The sequence below is a fragment of the Erpetoichthys calabaricus genome, chromosome 1, assembly GCF_900747795.2.
Source record: "Erpetoichthys calabaricus chromosome 1, fErpCal1.3, whole genome shotgun sequence".
Classification (NCBI taxonomy): domain Eukaryota; kingdom Metazoa; phylum Chordata; class Cladistia; order Polypteriformes; family Polypteridae; genus Erpetoichthys; species Erpetoichthys calabaricus.
This window is the reverse complement of record NC_041394.2, coordinates 91,683,728-91,708,737: the sequence shown is the minus strand read 5'-3', so window position 1 is coordinate 91,708,737 and position 25,010 is coordinate 91,683,728. Positions and strand designations below refer to the sequence as shown.

At 35.4% G+C, this 25,010-nt stretch overlaps 1 protein-coding gene and 1 long non-coding RNA gene across 5 annotated transcripts in view; one reads left to right on the top strand and one right to left on the bottom strand.

Moving 5' to 3' along the window:
• nsd3 (nuclear receptor binding SET domain protein 3) overlaps positions 1 to 25,010 on the top strand; it is a 152,689-nt gene that overhangs the window by 91,871 nt on the left and 35,808 nt on the right. For 2 of the 4 annotated variants that reach the window (XM_051921382.1, XM_051921340.1), the window contains exons 13-17: positions 1,099 to 1,278; positions 3,468 to 3,491; positions 5,721 to 5,870; positions 15,938 to 16,094; positions 20,682 to 20,884. In XM_051921382.1, coding sequence (XP_051777342.1) covers positions 1,099 to 1,278; positions 3,468 to 3,491; positions 5,721 to 5,870; positions 15,938 to 16,094; positions 20,682 to 20,884 — 714 coding nt within the window. The remainder of the gene's footprint in view (positions 1 to 1,098; positions 1,279 to 3,467; positions 3,492 to 5,720; positions 5,871 to 15,937; positions 16,095 to 20,681; positions 20,885 to 25,010) is intronic. The other 2 variants (XM_028803466.2, XM_051921409.1) reach the window with 2 other exon arrangements.
• On the bottom strand, positions 17,560 to 18,349 carry LOC127526583 (uncharacterized). Its single transcript, XR_007934080.1, has 2 exons — positions 18,042 to 18,349; positions 17,560 to 17,942 (listed from the first exon to the last, which is right to left on the bottom strand). It is a non-coding gene; the product is annotated as an uncharacterized LOC127526583 (long non-coding RNA).

Below are 25,010 nucleotides of genomic sequence, written 5' to 3'. Positions count from 1 at the left end.
CAAGAAGCGGACAAGGCAACACCCACGTTGAGAATATCAAGGGTCAGACACCAGACGAGATGGAGGATTTACATAGCAGGACTGGACTGAGAGTGTCTTCCTGAGATGAAACTAGAAATATCTTCCTAGGAATAGATGGCTTGCTATGTTTAACTCAGCATTTTGTCACCACAACCATTAGCAGGACAAATGAATAGTCAGTCAGTCATTTTCTAAATTGCTTTGTCCTTAGCAGGGTCACAGGTAGTGCTGGAGTCTATCGCATCTACCATATGGTGCAAGACAGGAACAAACCCTGGACAGTGCGCTAGTCCATCGCAGGGACATTTGAATAGTTAATGAAGTAAATATATATGGAATTGGTCATTTTTAGTTTTATGATGGTAATTAATCTGTGAAATATTCTTTTCACTTTAACATAATTAGATTAGATTAATAAAGTTCAATCTAATTATAGAGTTTTATTAATGACAAAATTATAGTATTATAGCACAGTAAATTGTGAAAAATCTGAAGTCAAGAGAAGTTAAATTTGACAATACACATCAATTCATTCAAAAATATAAATTCTGCAGATAAGTTATACAATTAATATAAATTATGATATATAGATTATGCAGAAATAACTAATTATCAGAATGTGTTCTAATGTACTATGCAGTATGTTCCAGTAAACTATTCAGTGAACAGGATGAAACACAATTTAAAAATACCATAAGCAACACATACATGTTGTATTAATCCCTGATCATCTTAGAGTAAGCTTCTGTCATATTTTTGCACTATGAATAATGAACTGTGCATCCATTAATGGGCATTTTACAATCAAAATGCATTCTTAACATTACTAAAAATTCTTTTCTATCGAGTACAGTATGTGTTGTACAGAGTTTTACCACCACCAAACCTCTAATTAGGAATTCAGTCTAGTCCTTGTTTGCATTCAACTTTTTCAAGCTGTTCAAATATTTGAAACATATTTTAGCTATTGAAAGGATCTTTAGTCATCTGTCTATACATGAAGATGTTGCTTAGTAAAACCTCATTATTTTAGCTTGCTTCTTTTTGACTTAAGTGAGTTTTTTCCTTTTCTTGCAGGGCGCATGATGAGATGTTTTCGCTGTCCAATAGCCTATCATACAGGAGATAGCTGCATTGCTGCAGGCAGTGTTGTGCTCACTCCCCATATTATTATTTGTAGCAATCATTCGGGTACCAAAAAAAATGGACACATACCATCTCCTGTTAATGTAGGCTGGTGTTTCATCTGTGCCAGAGGTAAGACAGTATTATTGAACTCTTTATTGAAATAACTGTTGTAAACGCATCTAATGTGTACTTGCTTTCTCTCTGTTTGATTCAAACCGAATACGACATATATGAGAACCACTGGCGGTTGGAGTGTTTTTACTTGAAATGCAACTGGCTCCTTAAAAATGGATCAGTTTGCCTAACATAGCTGAGAGTTTTCAAATTTTGTAATTTCCCCAGGCTGTTTCTGTAATGAAAGTTATTCCATAGCAATGTAACATGTAACTGAGACCTGAATCCATCAAGACTCTACATCTGTACCAGTGGAACTGGTAATTTTGTTTACATTCCAGAATTTTCATCTAACCATTTAAATCCAGTTTTGCTGTTGGGTGTCGAAGCCTATCTTGAGAGGAGCCAAATAGAAATGAACCACCAATCCATTACACACCATAATCATGCACACATCAATAATGACTTATACTGCCCCAGTTTAGAGTAATCACTTCACCTGTACCTATATCTTTGGGACATATGAGGTGATCCAGAGTATCCAGTGAAAATCACAGCAAATACTAAAATATTGCATATTTAGTACAGATACTGACTTGATAGTGTCCTAGAAATCCAAATAAAACCTTTTATGGGATTAGTGCGATGTTTATGTTTTTGGAATCCTGCAATCATGTGACTTTTTAAGGATGTTTTAGAAATGCAGAGCTTTTCTCTAAACTTTCCCAAACTGTTTATTGTTACTTATCTAGATGAGAGGTGTTTTATGTTTTAAGATAGTAAATCACAATTGACTATTCCATGATTAGATTAAATTTATTAGATCAATATTTTACTTTTTCAGCATTCTGGCTATCTGTTGACAAGAATTGTTAATAGCTTTATTCTTTATTCAATTTATTTGCTTTGTAATTTATGGTAATACTTGGTATGAAAGGTATTATATATTGTAAGGATAGATCAATCTTTTACTTGCTTCAAAAAAGGTTACATTTATATGGTTGGAGGCTTTAATAGTCAGATTCTAGAATAGTACTATTAAGTACCTTTACTTCCTTCAACTCTTTCAACTACCTAACAAATAAGCTGGGCTCAACTTGAATTAAATCTTTTTTTAATACAGTATATAAACTTTGAGTTGATGCATGGAGTAGGTATTTCACATCCTGACTATTTTTTGAAATCTTTACACTGTGATTGTCAATCATAATTTACTGCAGGTATTTGCTTTGTTTTTAACACTTTAGAAATGTATAAATTTGTTAATCATAATTTTAAAATGAAAAATATTATTTAATACTTTGCTGTTTTAAACATTTTGTCAGTTTATAAAGTTTGATTGGCTAGAAAAGTTTGATGAAGAAGCTCATAAGCATCGAAGAAACAATAAGTGTCTTTGGGTTTTTGGACCAGTTTATTGGTGTGAGTTAATTTTTTTTTCAGTTTCTCTCTGGTTTTGAATTTTCCATTTATTTTTTCCTACATTAGTTTGAATTTTATTGTTAAAGTCTTGGTAGGTAGTATGAAAGGAGGATTAAGCTTTACGCAGTTGTCCATGAATTGAATTGATAGACGAGCAAAGTCAAGTTTCTTCATTTTTATGGTTAAACCAACTGTATCAGCTTGATGAAGCATACCTGGTATGGAGAGGAGAGGCACAGTGACATATTTGTTAGGTTTGCTGCCTTCCAGCTCCACAGTTGTTGGTTAGATTCTGGCACATTCACTGTTCAGTATGAAGTTTGCAGGTTCACACTGTGTCTACAGTTTTTCTTGGTTAGTCTGTTTTGCCTTCACATCCCAAAAACAGATTAGGTTAAATCGGCTATCTAGAAGTGAGCATGATTGTATGTGTGAGTGCAACATGCAATGGATTAGTGTGCTATCCAGGGCTGATTCCCTCTTAGCTGTTGGAATGCATTGTCCCTGTATTGTGATCCTGGTCTGGCTAAGCTAGTTATAAAAACAAATGGATGTAAAAATCATTAAGTTAAATTATAAATGCCCTATTTCGATATGTTTAAAGAAGGGTAAGTCAAAACAAGCAGAAATCCTGGAACTGTGAAATATATACAGTGTGCACTAGGTAGATTTTTTATCATATACAGCTTTTATAGCTGGCTGCCTTTTCACACTATCACTGAATACATCTCCTTTTCCTCCTCTTTTTTCCTGCTGCCTAATGGAGTTTTCTTTGGGTTTAGTTTGTTTGCAGACCAGTATGAACAGTAAGTAAACTGACCTGAGACAAATTTAGCTGCCTACGTGACAGCCTAGTTAATTTCAATTACATCATTATCTTTTTTACATCCTGAATGTTATAGTATATTAGAAATAACACTTATTAAGGAAACCACTTATTTTCTGAAGATGTCATGTTATAAGTGATCCTTTGAATTTGTACTTCAGCAGGATGGGAGTACGCAAAGCCCAATTGATATTTCCCACCCAGTTTTAAATGACTAAGTAATTGATATGTCTATTGTTTTCTTGTCTTCTCTCCTTTTTGAGTAAAAGATTTTGGTCCGGGGTGAGCCATATGCTGTGACGCGAAAATGGTGATATAGCAAATAGGTTAAAAGAGAAAAAAACACACAGTAGTGACGTTTGTTCACTCTGCTGCTGACATAGTATATCCTTACCAGTAAACAATTTAGTATTTTTTTATTTATTGGAATTTTGTACCTATACCTGAAAGTAAAATATATTGCGTCAGCAATAATTTCAAAACTTTATAAAAAATAAAAGCTACTGTAATACTACATGCTGTATTTAATCAGGATTGTTGTTTAGTCCTTTTAATCTGGATAAGATTGTGGTTTGAATACTTTTTTTTATATGAAGATCAAAATGTTCAGTCTTGCAAAGTAGTGTGGGTCCAGGTGAGCCCATCACAGTAATATTTGACTTATCTCAAATAGCAGTGCAAACGCTTTACTGAGTATTTCTCCACTGTGCCCTTCATAGTCCTGCAGATTCCCTGTTTTCCCTCAAAGAAAAAAAAGGAACTGAAGAGATACCAGCAAAACTGAAGATATTTGTTATTTACAAAAATAAAATAATTGAAAAAAGGAAACATTATATATATATATATATATATATATATATATGTAATATACAGTATATATTTAATATACAGTATATATTTAATATACAGTATATATATATAATATACAGTATATATACATGCAAATTGCAGCAGTTCTCATAGCTTGTGATATGATCATAGGCGAGTCAGTTTGCTGAAAGACAATATTTGCTAAAAATCTTGGTGTGTGTACGTGACCTGTATTCACTTACTGTGAGGACTATAGTTAAGTGATGAAATTTTATTTGTGTTACAGTACAGCACCCTGTATTTAGTCAGGATCAAGTCGGTAAACACTGTACTTTAGCTCAGATAGGGTTTTTTTTTTTTTGTTTTTTTTTGTTAAGCAGTATTTGCAATTACACAAATATCCCAGTTCTTTTAATTCAGCTGCTGCAGTGGAAATCATGAAAAGTAATGTAGGTTGCACATATTAAACTTGTTGTAAAAGGAAGTACTTTGAAGCAAGGGCTTTAGGGGAGCACCGTAAATCTTGAAATAAGGATTTCTTTGTTTTGCTTGCTTAATATTTCTTGTAGATAATTGTTTATTTATTTGTTTATTTTGGCCAAGGCAAATTAATTTCACTTAATTACATTGTAACATGCAGTCTCCAGTTGTATTTAACACTGATTTCTAAAGAGCACGTCAGCAATACAAAACTTTCTTTACTTAAATTTCTTGAAAGTGTGTGTGTGTGTGTGTGTGTTATTGCCAAAATCTGATATCTTGCAATGAATATTTTAAAGTTTAATTTCATTGCTGATAGTACTGTGCACTGTAGTAATCAGGCCTGGTAGTTTTGCAACATAATTGTTCAAAAGTTTTTTTTATAAGACATTTTAATATTCATACTATAAGACTTTACTGTACTACATAGTTTAAAATATTCATATAGAAACAATAAAAATGACAAGACTTGTCTTGAACAAAAATTTCACACCTTTTGAATGTTTAAAAGGCAAAGTTCAGAGTAAGAATCATAGTCACACTTATTGTTTCAAGGATATGAGAAAATAGGAAAAAGGACATTACCACTTAGGCTTGGTCTACTTAAAATGATTGCTTAAATACTTTAGTTACTTTTTGAAGAATTATATATGATAGTATCTGTATAAGTTTAGAGAGAATTTAAAATTTTGATCAGAATATTTTTTCACACATTAATTGTGCTTATAAAGCTTAACTATAGTTTGTTTAATGGTGTTTGCTGTTTTCTGTTCAATTGTAAGTGTGCTTGCCATTTATAATACTGTTGGTTTTACTCCTAAATTTCTCACTTTTTACACATGTTTAATAGTCTTTTTCTTCTCTGGAATCATGGGTAGTTTCATTGCAACTCACCATTTCCTGTTTGTTTTGTACATAGGGATTTTAGTGCAGGACCATTCTGACAGCTTATTATGTTCGTATGCCTATAAGTCCCACTATCTTCTGACCGAGTCAAATCGTGCTGAGTTGATGAAATTACCTATGATTCCTTCCTCTTCGTCAGCTACCAAAAAGAATTGTGGGAAAGGTAACCAAACTGTTTTTTTTTTCCTACTGTGTTTGTGTGTGTGAGTGCATGTGTGTGTGGTTATATGTGCTTTTTCTTTATACTTAATGAAGTCATCTAGTTGCTGTTGATCTTAAAGAAACAGTAAATGTTTCTGCCACGTATGTATGTATGTATGTATGTATGTGTGTGTATATATATATATATGTGTATATATATATATATGTGTATATATATATATATGTGTATGTATATATATATATATATGTGTATGTATATATATATATATATATATATATATATATATATATATATATATATATATATATATATATATATGTGTGTATATATACGTATATATATGTGTATATATATATATATATATAATATGTATGTATGTATATATACGTATATATATATATATATATGTATATATACACACACACAAACATCACACACACACAAACACAAATGAAACAGGGCTAAAAATAACCAGTTTATTAAGTTTTTATTTATATTTCCAAATCCAGCTTGCCAGAATTTAGTTTTCTATGTTGTGCTATTTGTATTTTTTTTAGAGAGTTAAATAAAAAATAACCAAATAAATAAAAAAACTAAACACAAATTCTCCATTGAATGGTATACACTAATATTTATTTCCCATTGTTTATACTCCTACGGTATATATATATACACACACACACACACATATTTTAGGTGTCATTTAAGAAATATGTCATTTCAGCCATACATTTTTCAAATTAATGGAATGTTTAAGTAATTTTGTTTAAAATTTTACTACTCAGAAATAAATGTCACATTTGTTTAGCTTAATTTTTAACATTGTATTAACCTTCTAAAAACCTAGTATGAAAAACAAAGAGAAACATGAGAAACATTTTCTTTTTGTGTTTTCTAAATGTATTATAATAGAATTAATCTGTAATGTAAAATAAGATTTCAGTCAGTTAGTTATTCTAAAGGATTTTTGATAATGGAAGTAGAAATACATACAATGCGTTCATTGAAGAGAAGAGGAATGATGGCAAATATACATTTTAGAAAAATGAAAATAACTGTTATTTTCAGCCCTGGAATTTGCTTGGCTTAAAGCAAAATGCGCTTCTGCAAAGAAACTCTGTTGTGCTTAGCTTTCTAAACAAATGTTGCTTAATTAGTTGTCGGTATAATTACGCTTAGTTGGTTTGTCTGGTTTTACAGTATAATATGGTTATGTCTGCATTTCCTCTGATGTGAAATGCCTCACAAGAAAACAGAAGATGGAAGTTTTATGCTTGTTACAAGTAAATGGTTTAGTTATGCTTAAAACAGTTTAAGTTATGCAAGATAGCTAGCTGGTCTTTAAATGATGTTTATGGAATTTAATTTTGTTTAATTATAATGGATGGATTTATTCAGCATAAGGATGCCAACATTAAGAAGTATTTTTTATCTATTACCAGGATGTCTGCAATAACATTAATCATATATTAATTTAAAAAAAAAACTAGCTTTTTGCTACATTAACAAAATATAATGAAATGCACTGATCGAATTGTCGAACAGTTTCCAAGTTTGGCTATGGAGTTGGTGTGATATATTTGGCAATATACAAGTGCTTTGAGTGTCCTGGGGCCTCATGTATAAACGGAGTGTACGCACAAAAATATTATGTACACCCATTTCCACATTCACATCACAATGTATAAAACCTAAACTTGGAATAAAGCCACGCACGGCAGCCCAAACCCATTGCATATGCACATTTCCACTTTTGTCCATATGCCATGTTTTAGTTTGAATTCTCTGCACGACGTTATGCATGAGGCCCCTGGTGGGTAAAACATTGCATTTTGAACCACAGGGCCCACAATCTGAACCTAGCTATTCTTTGGACCTACCTATTCATCTCTTGTGGAGAAATCTAAATTTTATTTTTTATAAAAGCTTCAGCTCAATAAATGTAAATTTATGTTTATGAGCTGAAAGGTAATGTGCTGTGCCAAACTAAGTCTGTTTGACATCCTAGAATCAAGCAGCTGAATGATTTCACTGACTAGCATTGAATTCACAGTTTTGACATAGTTATGGCTTATGGGTTTTGGGGCAAAATTAACACGGTTTTCCTGGGAAATAGATGTAGTACATGATATTTTTTACATCATGTGATTGCAGTAATGTCTCTGTTTCAGACGGTTTCTGTTAAAATACATAAATGTTAAGCATCTAAAAACGACACTAATCAAAGTATATGGAACCGCAGAACAAAACTCAGCAACTTTCATTCTTTTTTGCAGCAGCTAATTCATTTGTATTAAATTGCAAGATTACATTTATTTTTTTGGCAGAAATATTTACTTTTATCACATATGTGAAATCTGAGATTATTTCACTCAGATTTTATTTTTCACTATAGTGTATGTGATACAATTTACAAAATGTTTATCAATTTAAATGTTGGTGTTAAAAGTGGGCTAAGGGCACAGTGTTATCATATAAAAAGTAGCAAGCGTTTGCATGTATAGTTAAACATGAACTTCTCCACATAATTAAATTAAACATATTTTGGAAAAGATAATACTACTTACAGTGGATTCAGAAAGTAGACATTTTATTGTGTTTTGGATTTCATTTTAAATTGATACATTTTTCATTTTTGCTTATCACTCAACAATCATAATGACAATGTGAAAACATGTTTTCAGAAAAAAGGACCCACAATTCAGACTGTATGTCAGGAAAAAAACTAAGCAATGAAGTCCAGGGAACTCTTTGTATATCTCTATGATAAAATTGTAGTGGGGCATACAGTTAGGTCCATAAATATTTGGACAGAGACAACTTTTTTCTAATTTTGGTTCTGTACATTACCACAATGAATTTTAATTGAAACAACTCGGGTGCAGTTGAAGTGCAGACTTTCAGCTTTAATTCAGTGGGGTGAACAAAACGATTGCATAAAAATGTGAGGCAACTAAAGCATTTTTTAACACAATCCCTTCATTGCAGGGGCTCAAAAGTAATTGGACAAATGAAATAACTGGAAATAAAATGTTCATTTCTAATACTTGGTTGAAAACCCTTTGCTGGCAATGGCAGCCTGAAGTCTTGAACTCGTGGACATCACCAGATGCTGGGTTTCCTCCTTTTTAATGCTCTGCCAGGCCTTTACTGCAGCAGCATTCAGTTGCTGTTTGTTTGTGGGCCTTTCTGTCAGAAGTTTAGTCTTCAACAAGTGAAATGCATACTCAATTGGGTTAAGATCAGGTGACTGACTTGGCCATTCAAGAATTTTCCACTTCTTTGCTTTAATAAACTCCTGGGTTGCTTTGGCTGTATGTTTTGGGTCATTGTCCATCTGTATCATGAAACGCCGCCCAATCAATTTGACTGCATTTAGCTGGATTTGAGCAGACAGTATGTCTCTGAACACCTCAGAATTCATTTGGCTGCTTCTGTCCTGTGTCATATCATCCATAAACACTAGTGTCCCAGTGCCACTGGCAGCCATGCACGCCCAAGCCATCACACTGCCTCTACCATGTTTTACAGATGATGTGGTATGCTTTGGATAATGAGCTGTTCCACACCTTCTCCATACTTTTTTTCTTGCCATCATTCTGGTAGAGGTTGATCTTGGTTTCATTTGTCCAAAGAATGTTTTCCCAGAACTGTGCTGGCTTTTTTAGATGTTCTTTAGCAAAATCCAATCTAGCCTTTCTATTCTTGAGGCTTATGAGTGGCTTGCACCTTGCAGTGCACCCTCTGTATTTACTTTCATGCAGTCTTCTCTTTATGGTAGACTTGGAAATCGATACGCCTACCTCCTGGAGAGTGTTGTTCACTTGGTTGGCTGTTGTGAAGGGGTTTCTCTTCACCATGGAAATGATTCTGCGATCATCCACCACTGTTGTCTTCCGTGGACGTCCATGTGTTTTTGCGTTGCTGAGTTCACCACTGCTTGCTTTCTTTCTCATGATGTACCAAACTGTAGATTTTGCCACTCGTAATATTGTAGCAATTTCTCGGATGGGTTTGTTCTGTTTTCGCAGCTTAAGGATGGCTTCTTTCACCTGCATGGAGAGCTCCTTTGACCGCATGTTGTCTGTTCACAGCAAAATCTTCCACATGCAAGCACCACACCTCAAATCAACTCCAGGCCTTTTATCTGCTTAATTGATAATGACATAACGACGGACTTGCCCACACCTGCCCATGAAATGAAGGGATTGTGTTAAAAAAATGCTTTAGTTGCCTCACATTTTTATGCAATCGTTTTGTTCACTCCACTGAATTAAAGCTGAAAGTCTGCACTTCAACTGCATCTGAGTTGTTTCATTTAAAATTCATTGTGGTAATGTACAGAACCAAAATTAGAAAAAAGTTGTGTCTGTCCAAATATTTATGGACCTAACTGTAGATCAGGCCAAGGGTATAAAACCATTTTTAAAGCTTTGAGTATTTCCAGTAGCACACTGAAGTCAATAATTGTGAAATGGAAGAAGTCAAGAACTACCAGGACTCTTTCAATAGTTGGCTGTCTAGCCAAATTGAATAACTAGATAAGAAGGGACTTAGTCACAGATGTGAATAAGAACTGAATGGTCAGTATAGCAGAGCTTCAGAAGACCTTTGTTGAGATGGGAGAACCTGTCTGAAGGACAACCACCTTAGCAGCACTCCGTCAACTAGGTGTTTATGTTAGAGTGACTAACTCCCATTAGGAATTTGCCAAATAGCATTTAAAGGACTCTCGAGAGCATGAGGAAAAAGGTTATCTGGTCTGATAAGACAAAAATGTAACTCTTCCTAGAGACAAACACGCCCTCAGAGGTCTCTGCAGGAACACTCTGGGAAACTCTAAAGGCCTTCTTAAGAGGACAGATTATTTCATATCTTTCTCACAGAAATAAATTAGAAACCAAGAAAGTGTCGGAGCTAAGAAGCAAAATTACTAGAATAGATGAAGAACAAGCCAGGCGTCCAAGTGAGGCTCTTCATAGGAAAAGGCAGGCTCTGCATACAGAACTCAACATCTTGACAACTAAAGAAACTGAACAATTTATTTATAAATCAAGACATCATTACTACGAACATGGAGAGAAAGCTAATAAGCTTTTAGCTCAACAAATCCACAAGCAAGAAGTTCGCAATGCAATCCCAGTAATCACCAATACTAATGGAGATGAAATCATTGACCATAAAAATATAATGCACACATTTAGAGACCACTATAAAACCTTATATTGTACTGAGTTTAAGAAGACAACACACAATCTAATGCATTTCTGGATACATTACAGATACCACAAATAGATACTTTTAGTGCTGAGGAACTGGATAAACTTCTGACCCTATCAGAATTACAAGATTCTATAAAGTCACTTCAAAGCAGGAAATCAGCAGGCCCTGATGGCTACCGTATAGAATTTTATAAGAAATTCTCCACTCAGCTAGCTCCCCTCTTATTGGCAACATTTACAGAAGCTAGAGACAATCAAATTCTACCTCAAACTTTTTGTCAAGCATTAATCACTGTCTTTCCTAAACAAAATAAGGACTTGTTACAATGTGCATGATACAGACCAATTTCACTTCTGAATAATGATGTTAAGATACTCTCAAAAATCATAGCTAGAAGGATGGAGAAATTGCTGCCTTTGGTAATATCACAGGATCAAACTGGATTTATTAAAGGCCGACACTTATCTTCCAATCTTCGACGCCAGTTTAATGTAATATATTCTCCAGCAAAGTCAAACACCCCAGAGATATTATCATCATTGGATGCAGAAAAAGCATTTGATATGATTGAATGGAACTACCTTTTCACTGCATTAGAGAAATTTGGGTTTGGCCCGAATATTTGTGCATGGATCAAACTACTGTATACCAGTCCAGAAGCCTCAGTCTGTATTAACAATATTTGTTCAGACTACTTTAAACTAGAACGTGGCACCAGACAAGGATGCCCTTTGTCACCACTGCTGTTTGCAATCGCCATTGAACCACTGGCGGTCCACTGTCGAAATTCTTATCAGATAAAGGGGATTATCCGAGAAGGACTGGAACAGAAAATTTCTCTATATGCAGATGATACGGTTTTATATATATCAGATCCAGGAAACACTGTGCCTACAGTTTTAACAGCACTTTCAGATTTTCAAAAGATTTCTGGTCTCAGAATTAATTTGAATAAAAGTATACTCTTTCCAGTGAATTCACAAGCATATAATATTAGATTGGACACCCTACCTTTTTACCATAGCAGATCAGTTTAAATACCTAGGGAGTCCCTTCCTTTTAAAGATCCAAGAGGACAATGGGAAAAAGATCTCTTAAATAATATATCAGAAAAGGAGTGGAAGGTAGCAATGCAGAGAATTCGCTTGAGCTCCATATGCGCAAAGCATAGAATTATTCAACCCAAAATTATATATCGAGCTCATCTATCTCGCTTAAAACTATCCAAAATGTTTCCAAGGCAAGATCCAACCTGCAGACGCTGCAACCAAGCTCCTGCCTGACTGGGTCACATGTTTTGGGCATGCACCAAATTAACATCATTTTGAACCAAAATTTTTAAGTGCCTTTCAGACAGCCTTGGTGTCACAATCCCTCCTAACCCACTATTAGCTGTGTTTGGTGTTCTTCCGGATGGATTTGAAATGGATAAGGACAGGCAAACTGTGATTGCATTCATTACACTTTTGGCACGCAGACTGATTTTGTTAAATTGTAAGAATCCTAACTCTCCTCTAATAAGTCAGTGGGAAACCGATGTTTTATATTATTTGAAATTGGAAAAAATCAAATTCTCAGTTAGAGGATCTGTACAGAATTTTTTCAAAACCTGGCAGGATTTAATCAATAGTATTTTAGAATAAGAAGAAATAATTATTTCTGCATTTTGTTTCCTTCTCCATTTATCTTTTTTTTGCCCTATTAAACTCAATAATTTAGGCATGTTTACAAGCCTTAAGTATTACTCATTTGGCCATGCTCTCCTCCTCAGGGGTGGGGTTTGATTTGCTTTCAATCCTTATTTTTTGTAAAATTTGATCTATATGTACGGAATGATTAGAATAAAATTAATTAAAAAAAAAAAAAAAACTCTTTGGTCAGAACTCCAAGCACTATGTCTGGTGAAGACTAGGCACTGATAATCACGTGCCTAATACCATCCTGGCAGAGAAGAATGATGGTGGCGGTGACATCTGTGGGGGTGCTTCGCAGTGGCAGGAACAGTGAGATTGGTCAGAATTGACAGACGGATGAATGTAGGCAAATATAGACGGGTCCTTACTGCTCCAGACCGCATGCATCTTCAGTCTCGGGTGACAGTTCACATTTCAGCTTGACAAGGACCTGAAGCATACAGCAATGAACAAAGCTGGAGTGGCTTTGAAAAAAGTTTGTGACAGTTCTTGAGTGGCCCAGCAAAAGCCCAGACTTAAACCCTACAGAACATGAGTAGAGAAACCACAAGATGGCAGTTTACAGACCCTTCCCATCCAGTCTAACAGAGCTTGAGAGGATCTGTCAGGATCTGCCCAAATCCAGGTGTGCAAAGCTTGTAGAGACTTGCCTAAAAAGACTTGAAGTTGTAGCTACTGACAAAGGCACTTCAACAAAGTAGTGAACTAAGGGTCTGAATTATATGGAGAAGAGATTTCATTTTTTGATTTATAATAAATTTGCAAACCTCTCTGAAAACATGTTTTCAGCTTGTCATTATGGGTTATTGAATATAGATGGATGAGTAAAAATGATGAGTGTTTCCATTTAAAACTTAACCTACAACATGATTAGGTTTGCAGAAATTGAAGGGGTGTCAATGCTTTCTGAATCTCCTGTATATTGAATTGTGTATGTGGCAATGCTGTGTATCTCGTTGCAAACACATATTCCTTTATGTTTTGTAACACCAGTCATTTTGTATATGGTCATTAATAGTGACAAATTTTAACAAAATATAATAAAAACTGCCTGTAGAAGCACAGCTTTACATGGCATGACACAAGATATAGGAACAGCAAATGTAGAAATTAACCCAGACCATAAAAGCCAAGACTTTAAAAAATTTAGTCTACAAGCATCACAGCCATATCCATGTTTAGTTAACTGTGGCTCTATTTGCAGCTTCATGATGCACTCTGTTATGTTTGCTAATCAAACTGTTAGGTGGTGACCTTTTGTGTTAGCTGTATATTACACTTAAAGATGTGTTTAATGATGAATCTTTTTCACATTGAATCGTACACTACAGAATACAACTCCTTGTGATGTGTGCTGTGTAAAGTTATTATATTAAATAATGATAAATTAATTAATGAAAGTTTTGAGTTAAAAACTGTTTAAAAACAGGACAGTCCAAAATCATAATTTAACACTGACATTGTTGTTGATATTATGTGGGAAGCAACCCACATCTCCTTTTTATTCTTCATTGCTCTGCTTTGAAATTAACCCCTAGCCCAGCCAATTTAAAAACAAAAACACAGTAGTGTGTTTGTTGAAACAGTGTTACTACATTATTGTAACCTTATTTTCTTCTTCCTATTTTTATTGTCCTGTTGAGTTTAACAAAATAAAACTTTTTAGCAGACCTGCCTCTAGTCAGAATGTTTTAGTTTAACTCCTTTACCTTGTGTATGTTTTCAGGAATTCATACCCTTGTACTTGATTTAGCATAATTTCCTTTCACAAAAAACTGTCATATTTTTAAGTATGTTTTTTTCAGTTATTTGCATTTTGCATTAATTTAGCATATTTGACTAAGTCTGTTAGTAATTTTCAATATACCATTGCTTTAATATTTTCCATTTAACCCTGTGCTGTGTCAAATACAGTATTAATAATTTAACTTGTCATAGTATTATTTTACTTGTGGTACTGTAATTTTTTATATAGTATATTGATTTTGTGCTACTCAGTTTCCTTTTAACATCAATAGAATGTGTTTTGTTCAGCATTTTACAGTTGTCCATTTAACTTAATATATATTTGTTCATCTTCAATGTCTGTCTGTTGTCTTTTCTTATAGTATATTTATATAATTGTAAAATTAATATATTTTTTATGCATATAATTTACCCCATATTGTAAAGGGTAGTGCTTGAACCTTTTCCTTCAAGGGTTTGCAGCATCACTGCCATAAATGTCCACAGCTGTACATATTTGTTTTCTATGAATGCTGCAATCAATACATGGCCAAAAACCCAACATAGAAGCCATCAGAGCTGTTTTGTGCAAAATAAAGCCAAAAATGAAAAACTTAGCAAGCCAATGGTAGCGAATTTTGCACTGCAATTACTGCACAATGTCATAATACAATTCATTAAGTTGCATCTAGTAACTCTAAAAAACAAAATAGAGATTTTGGACATAGGCAAGAATGTGAACATCTTATTTCATAATCTAAAAGAAGGTATATCGTTTTCAGTTTAAATGTTAGAGAGTTCAGTGTGATAATGTTTGATAATGTAATGAGATTATAAGGTTTTAAAATGGACATTACATAGGTCTGTTCAGTGCATATTGGGTACAGAGGAAATGTGGACATTAGCAACCTCCTGAATTGTCCCTCTGGAATCACTTGGATGCCTGCATATAAGATCTCTGCTTTGTCACATCATGCTTAGATCTATGTTGCCATAATGCATTCAATGCTGATTGATTGTAACCTGCTTGATGCTGCATGCCTGAATTGCATATTAAGAACCTAAGAGTTTCACTGTAGGATATTTTGGATTTAATCGCTCTTATACCCTGGATGGCATTAAGAGAATAAATTTTGCTTGCAATTTTCTGAATTGCTTCCTACTAGATGACTATACCAACAAAACATTTTTCTCAAGTAATAATCCAAAATGTCCTATAGTAATTTGCTTGTGTATATGATGAACAAATAAAAAATCTTCTAGCATAAAGTGCTAAAATACTTACTCTGACTTAAATAGATTTGGGAAATTGCCTTACGTAAATCATGAAGATCCAGTGACTACTACACAGTTTATTAAAATATTTTTAGTAGACTAGTTTCTGTTTTTTTCCATGATTTAAAAATTTGTCATTTCTATGTAAAGGTGGAAAACTGCTATGCTGCGAGTCCTGTCCTGCATCCTTTCACCCTGATTGTTTAAATATAAGTATGCCGGATGGAGTATGGTACTGCAACGAGTGTAAAATTGGGAAAAAACCTCGCTACAAGCAGATTGTGTGGGTCAAACTTGGAAATTACAGGTGAAGTGAAGCTCTGGTCATTGTTTTTTGTCCATATGTTAATTTTAATAATCCCTAATAATTTTATCAGAAAGGTTCGACCCTGATCTCAAGTCCTAGGTTGAACTTACATGTTACTAAAATCCAGTTGTTTTATTCCATTATCAAATCATACTAGGCTGAACTGTATCACCCAGGTATGGATTGGCATGGCTTTAAGTATTTTCTGGGTACTTGATTGTTTTCTCATTATCAAAATAACATTTTTTAAGCAAAGATGAGTGTTTGCTCAAAAAAAGAAGTATCCTGTACACAGGTGGTGAAAAAACAGGTTGGTCATTATGGATTTAAAAATTAAATTGTGCAAGAATGCACAGAGGAAAATTGCTTAGTTTCATACCAGCAGACTTTCCAGCAGCTCTTGTGCCATTGAACTGTTAACTTGCGTGTAGTCTTCTTTTTGACATAAGACCATAACTATATTATATATGTACTTCTATTATCAATAGGTTTAGTGTTATTGACTATTAATCAGCTCAGTTACTCTTAGTGTCTGGATGCCACATGTTCTGTCTGTTACTGTTTATATTAATATTTTTAATTTGATACTTTTTGCATTTGAATTAACATTGTTTAGTGTTATTAAACATAGTGATTGTGTCTGCTGTATTATGTCATCGTGCATCATATAGGGTGACCAAAAATCCTGCTTTCCAGGATATTCCATGTAGAAGCCCAAATTTAGGCTCTGCTATTTAGTCTTAAAAATGTATCTTTATTTTTTCCATATTTTAGACATAACTAATGCAGACATGGCTGTGTTGTATATTGTTCCACACAGATCCTCTTTAAGGACATTGTTTCCCTCTACAGTAACTTTATTTACTAGTCAGAATATTGAAAACAGACACAAAATCTTACATGTCAGATGTCCTGTAATTGCAAAGCTCACACCTACTATATGTCAACATGCTTGCTAGAAAGGTACTTTGCATTAATGGTGTACACACTTTTTAAAGATCAATTTACATGAAAAATTTCATCTTTGGTAAATTAAAAATCACTTCTCAAATGTGATTACCCCACAAAATACATTCCTTAGTCAGAAAACTACCAGCCCAGCGTCACCAGCAAAATATATTTTTTTAAACTCTGGTTTTATAAATGAAAGCACACTTGTCAGTAACATTGACTGGTTTTGCTATAAAGTCTTTGTGTTTATGGAATGTGTTTTACTTTCTGTGAGCTGACCTGCTTCTTTTGTTATTATTTTGGTTTTGACATGTGTAATGGCCTGTCTACAGTGTTTTAATTATATAGACATATGATTTGAATAGCTGTGTCGAATGTCATCCTAGTTTTGTGGCGGTGTAGTACATGGAAGCAGTGTTAAAAATAGCATAAGATATGGACGTTTCCTCTAATGCCAGAATTAGCGATTAAAAAAAAAAAAAATGAAAAAAGATATATATAATATAATATACAGTATATACTGTATATCTTCCAATAGTAGCCCCGGCGTTTATTCAAAAAATTATTCGGACGGCCCGGCGTTTAAAAGAGACCGGCGGTTGTTGGAGACCGGCTATTATTCGCCTTGCAGACGGAATGGTGATGGGTAAACGGGGTTCATTAGGCAGTAAAATACGGTATGGTACCGTATTTACGGCCACAAAATGTAGGCAACAACACCGGATGAACATTTCAGGATTTAATGAAATTATCAGTACAGCAGTACACGGTATTACTGTAAGCATGAAAAACAGGTATGGTAGACGTCTACTGAACTTTCTTGCCAATGATTCCACCAGCACTGGCCTGCACCAGTCCGAATTTCGCACGAAAGCGCTCATCAGCCCTACAAGTCCCCTGCGGAACGTAAGGAAATGCAATAAGCTCCAAAGTCATGCAAAAACGTATACATTACGACATTAGATTGGATAAAATACAATAAAGTACAGTACTTACCATCTACTCGTCGTCTGAATCGGTAATGATTGCTTCGTTATTTGTGAGTTCTTCTTCATCTTCCTCCTCTTGTGATGGCAATACAGGTACTCCCATTGCTTGTTGTCGCACAGTAATCAGTTTCGCACTCCCAGCATGGCATGGCTGGCCCTCCTTAAAGCAGTGGATAAGATCGTCCTCAGATCCATCGCATGCATTGATGATTCCACAATCCTTGAAGGATTTTCTTATCATTTCTGGGGTGATTTCTTGCCAAGCTGATATTATCCACGTTACTAACAAACGTAGTGCCGGCGCTTTCAAATTTCCGCCATCTGTAAACTCCTTATCTTCTTCCCCTGCCATCCAATTGTCATACAACTCTCAAAGCTTGTCTTTCAGGGGCTTGTTCCACACAACATCAGCAGGTTGGACATACTTGGTACAACCACCAGGGATAACTGCCGTTGACATTTTATATTTCTTCAGTTCTTGTTTTGTTTCCTCACTGATGTGACAGCGGTAAGCATCCCAGACAAGAAGTCTCTTCCGGAAACAGAAAACATCGCAAACTTTCTGCAACCACATTATTGTTAAATCCTGATTCATCCCTCCGTTTGTTGAGGTCGCTACCACAGCTTCTTGGACATCCTGTAGTCTTGCCACTTCTCGCTTTGCGCCCCGAAATACAATAAACGGCTTCAATTTTGTGCCATCTGCTTTCGCTGCCAATGTGACAGTGAAATGAGATTTCTCGTGACCAGAAGTTTTTATTGTAACACTCCTACTGCCAGTTGGTTCGACTGTTGTAGAGCCAGGCATGTCGAACCAAGCAGATGTCTCGTCCATTCCAATGATTTCGCTGTCCTTAACTCCATCTGCAGTTCGCTGATTGGCAACCCACATCACAAAAGAGACAAGCTTGTCAATAACTTGTTCTGGATCCTTCTGCGCCAGTAATGTCTTCCGACGGAGCAATAAATTATGGCTTTTCAAAAATTTGTCAAGCCAGCCAGCACTGGCTACAAACATTTTTTTTTCCTTTTGAAGCATCATCAATCTCTGTATCAAAAATCCTCTTTGCTTTCGTGCGGATCATTTTCCTGGAGACACGCGCACCTTACAGTCTTTGTTCAATAATCCATGTTAACACCAGTTCATCTAATTCTTCGCACACTTTCTTAGCTCCTCCACCAGGCAATCGTTTACTTCTGGCACCTTTTTCTGCCGCCATTTTCTCAATATCAGTCATCTGTTTGCGCCATTCTCGGATACGTTTTGGATCCACCCCAAAATGTCGTGCAGCTTCTTCGCCTGAATGTTCTTTTGCGTATGTTACCGCACGGAGGATTAACGTGTCGAAGATGGCATTTTCATGTTCTTCCCGCCCCTTCCACCCACCTCTGCCCTCCCTGTGGGGTTATGATTGACGTGGAGACGAAAGGGCAAAATGTACACAAAGAAATTTCGTTTTGACTTTCTCCCTTCCTCGATAGCATCCGACGACAAAACATTTTTGACACGAAAAGGTACTTACCATATGATTCACTGCAGGAGGGCAGTAGCCCATGTGGTACGAAAAGAGGATTAGCGTACGGAAAAGGCGGTGGGTCTTTGGAGATCGGCGCTTAAACGAGACCGGCTACTATTGGAGACCGGCGTCTATTTGTCGCTACATCTCTTCAAACCTGCCGTTTATTGGAAACGGGCGTCAATAAGAGCCAGCCAATACTAGAAGATATATATATATATATTTATATATATATATATATATATATATATATATATATATATATATATATATATATATAAAGTACTTACCCAATCAACAAATCACAAGCGTCCTCATCCTTAATTGTATATTTGCTTTGGTAAATTTGTCACCTTAACCATGTACTCTATTATTGTTGTAGTTCTGAAGTTTCTGCATTAATGAAACTATCTACAGACATTTTACTTGTACTGTAAGTTATAATAACAGTCCATTCATATGAATGAAATGTCTGTAGGAGTGATTTCAGTTGAAGGAATAAATAAAGATGACATGAAAACCAATAATATTTTTATTTCTTTTTGAATTAAAATGGAAAATATTTTTTATTAAAAGTGCAAACAGTATTTGTATAATGTAGCTAGTTTTGTGAAAATTTAATGCCACTCGTTGAGGTGTTTAATTCAAGGTGGCCTTATTGGAAATCTGAATTTTTTGGGCAGTTGTTGGAATAAACATTTTTAGTTCTGCACAGTGGAACAGCGATTATTGCTGCTGTTTCACAGTTCACGTGCATGGTCATGGTCTCTACAGAGATTTTCATTGTGGGTTTTTTTCACCCACATCTAAAATATATGCAGGTTAGTTTAATTTGTGATACCTATTTTGCCCCTTGTATGTAATGAACTAGTGCTCTGGCTAAGGTTGCTTCATGCCTCATGATTGAGGGAGCCTAAAAAGGCTGTAGCTCCTGCAACCATGTATTGGATTAAGTGGGTTCTTCAAGAAATGGGTTAAAGAAAATTCATTCTTATTGTAGAACAAAATATGTAAAATGTTTTTATTTACTTTGGCCCCTTGTTGCAAGAAGATGGTATCCTTTTATTCAACCTATTTGAATATTTTGAATTATTCTATTGGTATGAATTTTTTCTCTTGTTTTTTCTTAGATGGTGGCCAGCAGAAATTTGCAATCCTCGATTGGTACCATTCAACATTCAAACCTTGAAACACGACATTGGAGACTTTCCAGTATTTTTCTTTGGCTCTCATGACTACTACTGGATAAACCAAGGCAGAGTCTTTCCATATGTAGAAAGTGACAAAGGTTTTGCTGATGGTCAAATTAGTATTAACAAGACATTCAAAAAAGGTACTTTTTCTATTCATATTATCTGTTTCTAGTGTTTATCAATTTAACTTACATGAATAAGATATTAATATTCTATTTATATGACAAAATTTGGATATTGACAGTTAGAATCCTAGTCAGAATTCATTGACTTTCTCAAAACAGCCATCCATTTGAGAAATCTTGTGATCATAGGTGCACTGGAGCCTGTTCACAAGAGCAAAGCAGAACCTTTCAGTAAGCTATTATGCTATTTCTTTAATAGAATATATGTACTCTTAAGATACCAGCTGAGATATTTTTGGCTCCAATAGATTAGATTAAATAAACATTATTAATCCCATGGGGAAAATTGAGATGCATACAGTAGCAGAAACATAAAAAACAAGGATACATACTTGCAGGACAGATAATACTGCCAATCAGTTGTGCATATATAGTAGTAGAAACCTAAAAAACAAGGATACAGACTCACAGGATAGATATAGAGTATATCGGGTGGAAGCTTTAAATTTTCTGATAGCTGAGGGAGAAATGACCCCTAGAGGTGCTTCTGAGAACACTGTGGTGGAATGAGCCTGTGGTTAAAAGTGCTCTAAGAGAGCTCCTCTTGGAGGGGATTTTTATGATGGCATCAAATTTTGCTATCATCCTCTTTTCCACAATAACTTCTAGTGTGTTCAGGATTTGCCCTGTGATTAAGCAGGCTTTCCTTATAAGTTTGTTCAGGCATTGTGCTTCGTTTGAGGTCAGGTTGCCTCCCCAGGAGACCGTAGCATAGAACATCACACTGGCTACTGTGGACTAGTAGAACATTTCCAGCAGCTTGCTGAACACATCAAAAGACCTGAGTGTCATTAGCAAGTACAGTCTTTCTGACCCTTCTTGTACAGTGTCACTGTGTTGTCTGCCCACTCCAGATACTTGTAGCTCTGCTCCACTTCCACGTCCTCCCCATGAATGGTGACTGGTCTCAGAGGCTTCTTCGCACACCAGAGGTCAATCACCAGTTTTTTCTCTTGCTGATGTTGAGTTGCAGGTTGTTGTCCCTGCACCACAAGACAAAGTCCTCCACGGCCTTTTTGCACTCTGACTCATCTCCATTATTAATGCCTGATTAGAGATGGACAAGTCATATAAAAATTTCTGTAGATGACAAGTGCTGGCTGGTATTGTTCTGAAGTCTGTTGTTTAGAGGGTAAGTAGGAAGGAAGGCAGGAGAGTTCTCTGAGGTGCTCCGGTATTACACACCACCATTTCTGACAATGTCCTTATGCCTCACAAACTGCTATTTGTTGGTCAGGTAGTCCATGATACAAGATATTGAATATCAAGATTCAAAGCCTGACCATTTCCCCAGTCAATGAGGCAGAATGATGTTAAAAGCACTGGAATAGCCAATGAACATTATCCTGACTGCGGTATCGGCTTTGTCCAAGTAGGAGTAGGTTATTTTGAGCATGTGAGCATCACCCACACCTACAGTATATGCGTCTGATAGGCAAACCACAGAGGATCCAGATGTTCTGAAACCAGGGGTTGTAGCTGTTTTAGGACCAGACTCTCAAAGGTCTTTGTGATGTATGAAATAAAAGCAACTAGTCCGAACTTCTTGGGAATGTCTTTTCATTGGCACTGGGACCACATAGGATAATTTCCACAGCTTAGGAACAGATATATGATACAGTCACAAATAGACACCAACTGAACACATGCACTCTTCACATATACCACCATATGTTTCCTACAAAAATAAATTCAGTTGGTTCATGTTGGGAAAATTTGGTGTAGCAACATGATTTTATTTTATTTGTTGTTCTCATAGTGCAATCATGACGACTGACGTACTGTATTGCTGATCCTTGGTTACTAACTGAGATTTAGTCAGTAATACTACAATATTTTTCATGACTGAAAGGCAAACAAGGGTAAAATTAGTTCTTAATCTCCTTGGTGTCAACTCTGAGTGCGACTCAGGCTTTGAATTCTAAGTAAATAACAGTTACTCCTGAGTCAGACTCATGGTGATGTATAGTAATTCACTTTAGAGTGTTAAACCTGAATAAGTCTCTGGATAGTACAGTATTCCTCTGCTATCTAGAGGATGAAAATATTATACTGCAAAAGTCATGAATATTTCTGTGTTTTGCCACTCTATGGTAACTCATCAATATTCGTGAGTAGGACAGAGCCTTCAACCAAAACATTCTTGAACCAAAACACACAAGCAATTCTGATAACAGTGTGAATTGGTTATCAGACCTTGATATGGATAGTGAAACTATGCGATCAAACTACTGTGCTATGCCTGGTGAATTCAGTCACCTGATGGTTTACTGTTGTGTAAGTATTTGCATTGTAAAACAGCAAAAAGATTGCAGTCAAGTTGAAGGATGTTAGCCACCAAGCACTGTTTATAATGCAGGAACTGTCAGAAGAAATGTGGTAGCCTATACCAGTGCTGCATCAGTTGTGCAGTTCAGGAGGTGACATTCTACCCTCTCATTCTCAGATAACAGAAAAAAATACTATTTAAAAAGTATGCAAAGATACATGCTTCTACTGTCCCTGTTGTAAAATTGGGCTCTGCGTTGGTGATTGTCTCAAAACATATGACATGAAGGACATGTACTAAATATGTATCAGTACAGCATTTGACACTAGACATTTTTTAAGTTACATGTTTCTGTTATTGTTGGAAAATGTTTTTTTGAACATAACGCTAAGAAGGTTAACCAGCTATTTTATTATCATTTAAATCTGATTAATAACATGACAAATTGAGAAAAAGTGTTTATTCAAGTTGTTATTTAGTAATGAATGGATTATGATATGATTGAGGCAACTCTGCTTACTGGAAAATGACAAAGTTAATCTTGTTATATAAAAAAGGTGACGGTAGATCTAAGCAACTATAGGCCAGCAAGCTTAGCGTGCATCACAGGCAAATTAATGGAAAGAATTATTAAGGGAAAGATTTAGCAACACATGGCAAGAACAGGAGTTTTCACTGAATAGTCAGCATGGATTTAGATGAGGGACAGCATGTTTTATCAACATGCTGGAATTCTATGAAGAAGCAACAGAGGGATATGATCAAAGTGGAGCATATGATATTATTTATCTTGACTTTCAGAAAACATTTATTAAGGTGCCACATGAAAGGTTATGCATCAAGCTGAAAGAATTTGGAATCTCAAGGTTTTCTTTGTAGATGGGAGCAAAATTGGCCCAGACACAGGAAGCAGAGGGTTATGACACAAGGAATCCTTTCAGAATTGGCTGACGTTAAGAGTGGTGTTCCTTAGTGGTCAGTGCTAGGGCTGCTGCTTTTTTTATTATACAGTATAGAAATGATTTGAATACAAGCATAAGGAACAAGCTGGTTAAGTCTGCAGATGATACCAAGTTAGGCGAATTGGCAGATAATCTTGAATCATTACAGAGGGACATGGACAGCATATAGGCTTGGGCCGATTTGTGACAGATGAAACTGAAAGTAAGTAAATGTAGACTGTTACACATAGGAAGTAAAAATGTTTGGTTTGAACACACAAGGGGAGGTCTGAAAATTGAAAATACGCGATATGAGAAGGTTTTAGGAGTCATAGTGAAATCAACACTAATACTGTAACTGCCAGACAGTGTTCAGAAGCCATTAAGAAGGCTAGTAGAATGTTAGGTTATACAGCACAATGTGTAAGGTACTAGTCCATGGAGGTTATGCTTAAACTTTATAATACACTGGTGAGGCATCATCTGGAGTACTGTGTACAGTTTTGATCTTCTCGCAAAAAGGACATAGCAGAAGTGGGAAAAGTCCAGAGTAGAGTGACAAGGCTACAGGAGATAAATTATAAGAAAAGGTTAAAAGAGCTGGGCCTTCTCAGTTTAAACAAAAGAAGACTAAGATGAGACATGATTGAAGTGTTTAAAATTGGTACAGTGGATCGAGACTGTTATTTTAAAATCAGTTCAACCAGAACACAGGGACACAGTTGGAAACTTGTTAAAGGCAAATTTCACAGAAACAATAGGGAGTTGTTCTTTACACAGAGAACCATAGACACATGGAATAAGCTACCAAGTAGTGTGGTAGACAGTAGGACTTTAGGGACTTTCGAAACTAGAGTTGTTATTTTAGAAG